Source organism: Bombyx mandarina, chromosome 08 (assembly GCF_030267445.1).
Source record: "Bombyx mandarina strain Sakado chromosome 08, ASM3026744v2".
Lineage (NCBI taxonomy): Eukaryota > Metazoa > Arthropoda > Insecta > Lepidoptera > Bombycidae > Bombyx > Bombyx mandarina.
The window spans coordinates 2,110,284-2,122,368 of NC_143215.1; the positions used below are offsets into that span (position 1 = coordinate 2,110,284).

Here is a 12,085-nt window from a genome sequence, read left to right on the forward strand (position 1 = left end):
ATGCTGCCAACGTGAGTATTCGTGAGCACTCGTGAGCAACAATGGATATGCTATCACGTTCTGTCAATAGTTCACCATAACTTTTTTTATATTTTCAAAATAATCCTATTTTCGAAGTCACGTCTGAATATGTCACCTCTAATACCACTAATCCAAGTGAACTCCGAACTCTCGGCAGTAAAAATAATTTTCATAATTTCCGAATTACCCATTTTAATGTTTAATTAAAACTATTAGCCGTCAGTGTGAACGCGGCTTTGTCTGCGAGCGTCCGAACCGTAAATTAATTTAATTGCCATTTTTCGAGATTAATTAATACGTGAACCTTGTTTCGGGTTAACAGCGTTTGTTTATTATTCATATTATTTTTGATTATGCAGTTGGCGACTGTTGTTTTACAAGCACCGGAGCTTTCGGGAACTTTGTGACTTAATTATTATATGTATAAGTTTTGCAATATATATTTTTTTTCAAACCGAAAAAATTCGGTTCGCCAAAAAACTAACTACCAGGACGGATTCGCTACACAGGGTGTGTTTTTTTCATAACCCCGCAATGTATTAATATGAAGTATATTTTTTGCGAGTCTTGATTGAATTTGTTCTTTTTTTTTTTTATGATTGAAGGATTACTGGTGGCCCGGAGGCCTTTCCAGTTTCACCAGGACAGGTGGGCGAGCAAAGACTCAGCCAGGAGGGGTGGGATTTGCTAACAGCTGCCCGAGCGACTCCGAAGGAGACCTAACAACTCAAGAGTAGCTGCTTCGCGAATGAATCTACTACCGGATCGGAATCGCGACCCGCTGAGAAGATCCGGCGAAACTCAGCGAGCTGATTCATGGGTTAGGTTGCACGGCGAACTCTTTGTCGAGTTCGACGAGTACGGTTACCGGGGTCCCTAAGCCTGCTCCTAGAGCTGAAGGCGTCTAGTGCAAAGGTTATTGGATCTGATGGATCCGTAAGGACGTGTCTAGGGCGTCGACGGTGACTGGCTCCTGCATGATCAGGATTCGGGGAGTAGTCAGCGGCGGCTACGATAAGGCGATTATCATGACGCATAACCTTATCGAAGTATCGTTCCGACGCTGACTTCATGTATTTCCGAATTGATTCGAGGCCCAGGTCGTCGTGTAGGTCAACGTTCCTCACGAACCACGGAGCCCCGACAGCTAACCTGCAAAAGCGGGATTGTAGGGATTGGAGGGTGTCTATGTGTGTGCGGGCCGCGTGAGCGAACACCACACTCGCGTAAGTCATGACGGGCCTTATGCAAGTTTTGTAAAGTGTCACCTTGTTCCGAAGGGACATTTTACTCCGCTTACAGATCATGGGGTAGAGTCTACCGAGAATAAACGCGGCACGGTCACGGACTGATTTTATATGCGGGCGGAATGTCATCGATGCATCCAGGGTAACGCCCAGGTACTTGACCTTCCTGGCTCAGGGTATGGATTGACTAAAGAGAGTAATCGGGGGTGTGAGATTCCTCCTCCTAATACGGGAGGAAATCCGTGTGGAGCTTCCCCTCTGAAATAGCACCGCAGTACTTTTCGCTGGGTTGATGTCTATGCGCCATTTTCGGAACCACTGTCCTAGGGCTAGGGCTGCGCTCTGAAGCTTCTTCGCGATTAGGGACTTGTTTCTACTGGAATAGTAAACAGTCGTGTCGTCGGCGAATAAAGCTAAATGGGTCGGCGGCGACCGGGGAATATCGTTAACGAATAAGCTAAATAGGAGGGGTGAAAGGACAGAGCCTTGCGGGACTCCAGCTGTGAGAGGTCGTGGGGAGGAGCGGGTTCCCTCGACTCGATATCGAAAAGAGCGGTTCGACAAGAAGTCCCGTATGATGAGCACGAGACTATCCGGCACACCCATGTTGAATAGTTTGAAAATCAAACCGTTGTGCCAGACTTTGTCGAACGCTTTTGCGACGTCGAAGAAGAGAGCTCCCGTGTATAACGGTTTTGGTCGATTAAGCCCCACAAGAATGTGCTCCGTGAGGCGGTGCACCTGTTGAACGCATGAGTGATTTGTACGGAATCCGAATTGTTCATCGATGAGAATGCCCTTGGATGAGACGAAGTCTCTGAGGCGTTTGTAGAGCAGACGCTCATACAGTTTGCCTAGAGACATGAGGAGGCTAATCGGGCGGTAGCTCGTCGGATGATTTTTTGGTTTACCGGGTTTATGTATGCCGATAACGTCCGCTTCTTTCCACACCGCGGGAAAGATACAGTTCGCCATAGCGGCATTGAAAATAGATGCCAACATCACGATGAGTTGGACGGGTAGAAGTTTAATAACGCGGTTGGATATACCGTCGGAACCGGGAGCCTTGCGAGGACGTAGGTCTTTGATCAAGTCTTTAACTTCCATCGGGGTGACAGGTGGTAACGCATCCGAGGGTGGCAAGGAGACTCTGCGTTCTACCTCACTGTCTACTAATTCTACATGAACAGGGTCCACGAATTGAGTGCTGGGCGTGCACTGGGTTTGCAATGTATCGGCCAGCAACTCTGCTTTTTCGTCATCATCAAACGCCGCGAGTCGGCCTGAGGGGCCTACGAGGGGGGGCATAGTTACTACCGTATCCGATTTGAGAGTACGAGCTAAGCGGTAGTAAGACCTTTGGGAGGGCGCGAGTCCTTCTAAGAAATCAGACCATCTGGCATCTCGGACTTCGGCGATGCGAGACTGTACGTCGCGTTGTAGGGCACGCATTCGAATACGATTTTCCGCGGTAGGATACCTGTCGTAGGCGCGTATCGAGGCGTTCTTAGCTCTAAGGAGTTCCCTAATATCATCGGACAATTTGAAGCGGTGAAGGAAGTCCTCCGCTACAACTTGTTTCGATGATCTATCTAATGTTGAGGTGATGTGTGACGTTAAGATGTCTATGGCTTCAGCGGTATCCTGAGGAGACGGGGTAGAGTCCGGGTTAAACGGGAGGGATGGTGGATCAGATTCAGCCAGGCTGATGCCCAGCGTGTGCCAATCCACCACAGTCCTCGTGACGGGAACGGAGTCGGGAGCGCGACCGAGCTTCATAACGACGGGACGGTGGTCTGAATCTAACTCTGAAACTACTTCAATCGAGTGTAAGCTCAGAGTTACGTTTTTTAATAACGCTATGTCGAGTATATCCGGGCGATGCGCGATATTTAGCGGGTAGTGAGTCGGTGTTAGCGGAGCGACGATATCGAAGGCAAGATCATCGACTAACGCGTCAAGCCGCCTGCCATTCGGGGTTGTGGTGTGTGAGTTCCACCTGATGTGTTTACAATTTAGGTCGCCCGCCAGAATGACAGAGCTCCCCATGCCGAGCAGCGCCTCGATATCACTGCTTAGAACGATCTTATCCGGTGGAAGATAAACGGACGCGATAACGATCGGCGCGTGTCCCGTCAGTGAGATTCGGCACACTGATGCTTCGATATTAGCGAGCGCGGGAGGATCGAACGGGACGCAATGCAGGGCTCTTCTATAGTAAATGACGGTACCACCACCACGAGCAGAGAGCCTGTCGTTCCTGGCCATGTTATAGTTCGCGATTTTAGGGTCACGGCGCGCGGGCTTAAGTAGGGTCTCCTGCACTAAAAAGATATCAATTTGATGGTCACGCAAAAAGTCAGAAACCTGATCACGTTGATTTGCGAGACCGTAAGCGTTAAAAAATCCTATCGTTACGGATAGGGGCTTTATTCTACTTATATACGCCATTGATTACCGGCGGAGTGAGGGGAGGACGTACGTATTTAATGACGCGTATACGTCGGCGTATTCTTGCACAACGGCGATAAAGTGTTGTGCAGTGGAGGCAGCGCGAATGGCGTCGCCCAAAGCGTTAACGCGCTCAAAGTTGATCGACTGAAAGAAGTCGATCGCTAAAGCGAGATTGTCGGACGCGGTCGGAGGGCAAGTCGCGGGAGAGGGACGAGTTGCGGGGGCGGGACGAATCGCGGAGGAGGGAGTTGTAACCGTGTTCGTGTACGGCAGCGGTTTCGCCCAAGCCGAGACACTGGGCACCGGCGCCGGAACGAACGCTGGCTTAGCCTGCGACACAGAGGGTGCCGAGGCTTTGATGTCTGGGCCGGAAGCTCGGAGGTGGTTTTGGCGGGCGACGCGGCGATTTATTTTCGGGGCTCGGGGGCATACGCGGTAATTTGGGGGGTGACCCTGTGTACGACACAGGACGCAGCTAGGCGGTTCCGTCGCGGTTTTTTGATCGCGAGTGCAGAGGGCCGTGGCGTGATCTCCTAAACACTTGACGCATCGGGGGCGCGCGTGACAGTTACGGGAAGAATGCCCGTATAATTGGCAGTTATGGCACTGGCTAGGTGTGCCTTTCTTGTGTGGGGTTTCGACGGCGATTCCGGAAAGGCTACAGACCGTTCGGATGTTGAATATTTGCTTACCCTCGGGGGTAGGCTGGAGGGCGACGAGAACCATGTTATATGGCTCCCTTCCGCGACCTGTGTGCATGCGGTGTACGGAGTTAACCGGTAGGCCTTGTTCGAGAAGGTCGGCCTTGACTAGTTCGGCATCCAACTCTTTAGGGATGCCACGTATGACGGCACGGAGTTCGCGCTCCTCCTGGAGCGTATACGTGTGGAAACTTATACGCTCCTTACGGAGGTAAGAAGAGAGGGCCCTATGGTCGTCGGGTGTTCGAACCTTAATTTGAATGCCGTTCGCGAGGTTACGGGCATTCGTGAAGTTGATATTTTTGGCCTTAAGGGCCAGGGAAACTCGATCCCAAGCTGCCTTCTCTTGGAGGATTACCGGGGGAGGGGTCTGAGTTTTATTTTGTGCCACCGGACGCGGCGACGGAGTGGCACAGGCTGGAGGCGCAACGGGAGTCTGAGGGCGGGGGCGCGACGCGTTCGCGGCTTTGCTAATTTTAGCGGCCGCGGGAGCTCGAGACTCCGCGGCACGCTTCTTACCCTTTTGTACCAGGGTGAATCCATCCGTCGATGAGGCGGGAGCGAGGTCGACCTCCATCTCCGAGTCAGAGTCGGAGGACGAGGAGGCGGGCGCAGGTGACCTACGAGCAGGTGTTTTGGAGGGCACGACGGAGGCTGCGGATGATCGCGCTGCTGGAACGGTGGCCACGGCGGACGACGCAGCAGTTTTACTCGCCAGTATAGGCGACGCGGGAACGGCAGGCACGACGGAGGCTGCGGTACTCGATGCAGAAGCTTTGCACGCAGGTACAGGCGACGCAGGAGCAGCGAGCTCGGCGGAGTCCACGAGAGGGCTCGCGGTGTGATCGGCCTTGAAGGCCAGAAACTCTGAGGCGAGCTGTGGGTGGCGAAGTCGGAGGAATTCCGCGAATACAGCGTCCATGATCGCTGAGTGCCCAGGTGGGGCGGCCCCGAGTCTTGAAAACACTCGCCTTGCGGCGAGGCCCCAACTTCTCGGACCTGAGCGGTTCTATTGAACACAGGTGGCGATGCGGCACGATTACTACAGGACAAAGAAAAAACACAACAAAACGGAAATAACAAAAAGAAACAGAACAATTAAACACTTCCAGGAAAGCAGTTTGTCGGCAGATGTACCACGAACACAGAAACAACAAAAGGAAACAAAACAAATAAAAACTTCCAGAAAGAGCACTTAGTCGGCAGATGTACCACGAACACAGGCCGCGCGAACAATGGCCGGGCTAACAAAAGCCGGGCGAACAAAGACCGGGCGATCGAGTGGTCGATGAGCACGTCCGCACGTGACGGGTGCCTCTATCGGAATGTGAATTTGTTCTACAATTTTTTACTGGTGGTAGGACCTCTTATGACTCCGAGATTCGGGCATCTGTCAAATCTTGTGTTCTGTTATGGCTACATTCTCAAAAAGCTTTTAAAACGAAGTCGACCGTGAATCGTGAATAAGCCGGTTACACTTAATAAAAAAAAAAACATTAAAAAAACTAAAAAAAAACGCTTTTATGGAAAATCCAACTTAAAATAGAAAATCAATTTTAATAAATTTGAATTAAAAATAGTGTAAGAAAAAATAATTTTATTGTAAAAAAAAGGAAATTTCAATTTGATCCGACGTTTTGAAGGGAGTCAAAATCATGTTCAAAGATTCCGTTACATACTTAACATACGTATAAAGTTAATAAAAGCATACATAATAAACCAAATTGTCTCACCATTCATGAAATATGTACATTAAATAGAAAATACAGTTGACAGCTGCTATAATTAACCAATGACGGACGGACAGTCGAACAATAAAATAGCTACTAACATAGATCGTCTGGATTTATAGCACGATAGCGATTTATTTGCGTACCGGGTCATGAATCGGTGCGTTTTTGTGCGCGATATGTCGCCTCGTGACGTCATCAAAATTATTGCCAACCAAATGCTTTATTGTGACTGGGAACAAGGACGATGATAACTATAATCGTCTTTTTTTGGGGTTGAGGGTAGACGATTCCATTTCTTTTTTGTTCGGGCCGTAAGAGGGCCGATCCTTCTTCGAGGTGTCAGCGCCTAAGAGGCGCGCGGGATATGTGGGACTTGACTAGACGATTCTATCTACCACTGCAATATTCAAAATCTTTTAAAGAGAAAAGTTTCATGGTGATAGCGAAACAACGCAATTTGTATTATGGTTATGTATTGACGATTCGGTGAACCAACTTATGGCCCACTTGATGGTGGCAGGACGTCTTGTAAGCCCGCTCGGGTAGGTGCCACCATCCTGCCTATTTCTGCCGTGAAGCAGTAATGCGTTTCGGTTTGAAGGGTGCGGCAGCTGTTGTACTGTAAAAACTGAGACTTATAAGTCATGTCTCAAGGTGGGTGACGGTTTTTACGTTATAGGTGTCTATGGGCTTTGGTAACCACTTAACACCAGGTAGGCCGTGAGCTCGTCCACCCATAAAAGCAATAAAAAAAAATGTTGCGTGACAGCTGGAACTCATAGACATTACAACGTTAATAGTGACACTTATCTAAAGCAACGAGACAACTAAGTTGAAATCTTAATTGTATTGAATAGTTGCTGTACCACATACTTCAAATTGCAACGCACGACGGTGTGTAATAGGCAAGATGGTGTTGCTGATGCCGATTTACAATTTGCCCTACGGTCAGAAGTTGCCATTTTGGAATCACAGTACGCCGGTATTAAAGATAAATTATTATTTTGAAGAAAAGAATGAGACTTTTAGTTTCGTGAGTTACAGATTTACATTATTGTTCCAGGCCAAAAAGCGGCTCGATGCTGCTGTACAGCCGGAAGAAAGTGCGGTACCGACGCGATGGCTACTGCTGGAAGAAGCGCAAGGACGGAAAAACCACCAGGGAGGATCACATGAAACTCAAGGTCCAAGGCACGGAGGTTAGTGTGATTATATCTTTTGGTTAGCGTATTTTTTGAGGTGGGAACAGACAACACATCTGTTGTGGACAATACATCTGTTATCTGTTTGAGGTCAAGCGTTATCGTGTAGGAGCAGCGAGGACGAGCGGTATTTTTTTTTGTTGCTTAGATGGCTGGATGAGCTCACAGCCCACCTGGTGTTAAATGGTTACTGAAGCCCATAGACATCTACAACATAAATGCGCCACTCACCTTGAGATATAAGTTCTAAGATCTCAGTATAGTTACGGCTGCCCCACCCTTCAAACCGAAACGCATTACTGCTTCACGGCAGAAATAGGCAGGGCGGTGGTACCTACCCGCGCGGACTCACAAGAAGTCCTACCACCAGTACTAAACGGATTTACGATTACCGCCGGTTGGTCGGGAATAGGCGAGACTCTGCATCATTATGTCCAATTCTTGACATATCCGCAATAGTGGTGGTGCCATAAGGCTGTGATGAATTATACCGACACTAGACCACCAAACAGGTGTGAATTTTTTTAGGGGTAAGTTTTCGTTTGGAGCATCACCTAGGTGCTAAAACAGGGTCTAATCAACATAATGATCGCATACATTTATCAAAAAGAATCAATTCTTCATGGCAAGCGACAAGGCCATTTGAAATCCAAGGCATGTCTTCGGGCGTTCGTCGCGCTGACAATCGTTCAGTTCATGTGACTTGCTTATCAAAGTTTTTTTCTTGGCCAATTTCAGGTAAATACACCAATACTGTTTTTATGCTAACTTTGAAAGCTGCTGTTAGCTCAGTATCGCTAGATTGAGAAGTCGTCGTGGCCTAACGGATAAGACGTCCGATGCATTCGTGTTGAGCGATGGACCGATGTTCGAATATCAGGCGGGTACCAATTTTTCTAATGAAATACGTACTCAACAAATGTTCACGATTGACTTCCACGGTGAAGGAATAACATCGTGTAATAAAAATGAAACCCGCAAAATTATAATTTGCGTAATTACTGGTGGTCGGACCTCTTGTGAGTCCGCGCGGGTGGGTACCACCGCCCTGCCTATTGCTGCCGTGAAGCAGTAATGCGTTTCGGTTTGAAGGGTGGGGCAGCCGTCGTAACTATACTGAGACCTTAGAACGTATATCTCAAGGTGGGTGGCGCATTTACGTCGTGGATGTATATGGGCTCCAGTAACCACTTAACACAAGGTGGGCTGTGAGCTCGTCCACCCATATAAGCAATAAAAAAAAGAGTATCGTTAATTTTGATAAGGTTGGTGAGCAGTTTGTGCGGAATCGGTACCGCATTTGAACACGTATTTCATAATTTCTCGTATTTTTACCGTTGATTAAAATACACAAAATATAGTGAAAATAAAATACCAATCAACGTACAAATTATTGAAAACAGAATTTCATATATGTAAAATAAAATTCATTCGAATTTATCGCCAATCATGCATAAGTTACGATTCAAATGGCCAGTATTGTAAATCGGCAACACTATTGTGATGTATAGAAATCAAAGTCAGGTGTATAATATCTCGTTGCTGAACCAAGACATAATTTAGTTTATCAAAAATTCAAAGTCTGTTTTGGATATTATCTTTAACAGTTTTAAAATTATAATAAAAAGCACCTAACCGACCAGTTATATTTAAATTAAACAGTCCACAACTATATGTGATTGACTTAACTGCGTGATGTTGAAATTGTGCTCTACACGGTAACAACACTGAACAGATTTTTGATCAGAGGCCAATCTAATGTAGACTACTTTTCAGATAGTTCTATTCATGTCTATTTTGTGTAATGTGATTTATATATGTCGCATATTCCAATTACCACTCAATGGCCGCCATGTTGTTTTCTTTTTAATCAGTAGTAAATTGTTTTATAACGATATCTACATCCATCATGAAAAAGATTCCTGAATTTTATTCTAATTATTCTGTGGTAAAACTGCACTCCGAATCGGTGTTAAAATTATGACAATTCGTTAGAAGCCTTGAATCCGACTGAAACTTAATTAATCGATAACACAAACCTCTGCAAATATTCTTTTACTAACATTACGGACACTGACATACTTTAGTGCCGTAAATCATCCATTAACTATGGGAATAAGGTCACGCCAAACCGCTTGAGCGATGGTTCAAAGGGAAATGAAAGTAAGCGAAATGTGGCTAGACCTGAATCGCCTCACAATCTAGATTTCAGACGGCCGATGGCAGCCCATACTTAAATTTTAAGCGCTTTAGGGAGCTTACAAAATCTAGTTAGCTTTAGTACATTGTTAGGTTACAAAAGAAGTCAGTGTAATTTTGTTTTATTTTTCTTGTTGATCTAAGATATAAGGTTGTTTAAGCCTTAACAACTGACGACCTTTTTTGTGCGTATTCTTTATGACTTGTTATTAACTTCGTAATTGTGCCTTTAAAAGAATTGACGTGATAAACGAATCCCGATTTACAAATTATTAAGAAATTTTAATTAACGATTTTCTTTCGGATCTATTGTTCTAGAAAGAAAACAAAACATAGTTGGTGACTATGATCGCAATAAATATACGTTTTAACTGTTTTTTTTTGCAAAAAATACACCAGCAAGCCATTTAAGGCAAATCATTGGCTTGGCAGTTATAACATAAACGTAAGGAAGTGTTTAGATGTAGCATTATATCTTTCATTACAACGGCATTCTCGAGTATTCAATGATCATACTGTTGTCCCACCCCTTAAAGCAATGTAGCTCTTAGAAAGAGAGGAACCATTGCTTTTATTAGTTTAATTATTTCGTAATTAGGTCAACAGACTTACGAATCGTCTAGATAAGTATTCGTTTCCAGAAACTCTACATATCTCAATGTGACTGTCATCGCTCACTTTGAAATATGAGGTTGAAGTATCTGTTGTATTGTATAACGACTGTTTTTCGGTAAAATAAGCGTGATTTTGGTACCGATCCGTGCAGACTCCAGCGTATTTGTTGATACTTGACTTTTTTAAATTGCAGATCTGTTCCATTCTTCTGTCAGTTTTTGGCATTGTCAAGTAACCTGACTGAGCTATTCTAGACTGTGCCAAACCCGTGCTACTTGCTCGAACATTACATTACCGAGAATTTCTTTAGTGGCTGAAGTTTTTCGCCTTGACTATAAATAAATTGCCGTGGGTGAAGGTGAAAAAAAATGCCTACGTAAGATGAAGGTAGTTTAAGAAACACGTTACCTTGAATTAAAGATTCCGTTACTAGCAGAGAGTTTTATGGTATCGCGTGTACCAATATCCTGCTCTATCTGCCAGGCATTTTTCTATTTTAGTTCGATGGATAAGTATAACTATGCTTATGATATGGAAAAAAAAATCATGTCCCAAATCGTGCACCGGTATTCGTGAATTGCGAGCCCTGATGGATATTCAAAACAAGGATCCGCTCCTGACCATAAAAAGTCAATTCAAGGTCACCATCGAAATGTATAAATTGAAACAAAAGTAGCCAGCCCTCGCGGTCGTAACGAAAAAAAAATTGGATCAATTAAATCGCGATGCGGTCGATCCAATTAATTGATTCCGATAACGGATGCTTTCATAACATGCGTGCATTGATCTCTCTTGATGTATGACTCTAAGCGCTGGGATTTGTTCAGGCTTTTATTTATTGATACTAGCTGACCCGGCAGACTTCGTAGTGCCTCAATCGATAAATAAAAGACCTAAGCTTTCGTATAAAATTAACTTAAAACAAACAAAATGAATCCGTCCGAAGAGGGACACCTCAAAAGAAAAACAAAATTGTTAATTTTATTTAGTTCCGAGCATTTTCATATTTAAATCTACCTTTTAAACCTTCTCTGGACTTCGACAAATAATTCAAGATCAAAATTAGCCAAATCGGTCCAGCCGTTCTCGAGTTTTAGCGAGACTAACGAACAGCAATTCATTTTTATGTATTACGAGATTAATGAAATTATTATGCTCGTAAATTACCGTGTAAAGTTCGCTTTCACGAGGCGATGTCTTAACAAAATGCAATTAAATTTATTCCAATCCAAATCTTTAAATGGGGTATACACGAGTGATTCATTGCCATAGATTCTCAAATTTTCCTAATATTGTGGTGTTTATTTTTATTGCTTGGTAATTTACACTTATATATGGTATGTATGTATGTATGTATTTGAAATTTCATATAAATTTTATTGCACTTACCATTTTTTACTCTGTCCTCCGTTTGGTTGACTGGTAGAGAATGTCTTAGGCATTAAGTCGGCCAGTATAAATTTTAAATGAAGTGTAATAAATAAATAAAACAAATAAATAATTATTAAGTAATTTATAAATCGATACCTATTTGCGTTAAAAAATGGTAGGAGTTGTGTAACGAGTAATTAAAGAATAAAACAGTTGAATAACACATCTTAAATATGCCATAGAAGACCTTTAGAGGAAAAACTTCAGAAACAGTTCATCGGCTCAGTGAAACCGTTCAAGTAATATTGACAGATATCACCCTCGAAAAGTTTTAAAGATCCGAATTTACTTTCGCCGGGAACTTTTCAACTTTTATAATTCTATGTTCGAATCATCTGTCATAAAATCATTATTGACCTATGAGGGATTCTATGGAATTACGATGTTAACGTAATTAAGAGAAAGAGAGAAAGAGAGAATTCTTTATTGTACACCAAAAAAATAAACAATGCGAAACATTATTATTTCTCACATCCACAAAG

At 44.3% G+C, this 12,085-nt stretch overlaps 1 protein-coding gene across 7 annotated transcripts in view; it reads left to right on the forward strand.

The window, feature by feature from the left end:
• Positions 1-12,085, forward strand: part of Camta (Calmodulin-binding transcription activator) — a 193,649-nt gene that overhangs the window by 103,728 nt on the left and 77,836 nt on the right. For all 7 annotated transcript variants that reach the window (XM_089729407.1, XM_089729409.1, XM_089729408.1 and 4 more), the window contains one exon: positions 7,220-7,355. In XM_089729407.1, coding sequence (XP_089585533.1) covers positions 7,236-7,355 — 120 coding nt within the window. In that variant the 5' untranslated portion in view covers positions 7,220-7,235. The remainder of the gene's footprint in view (positions 1-7,219; positions 7,356-12,085) is intronic.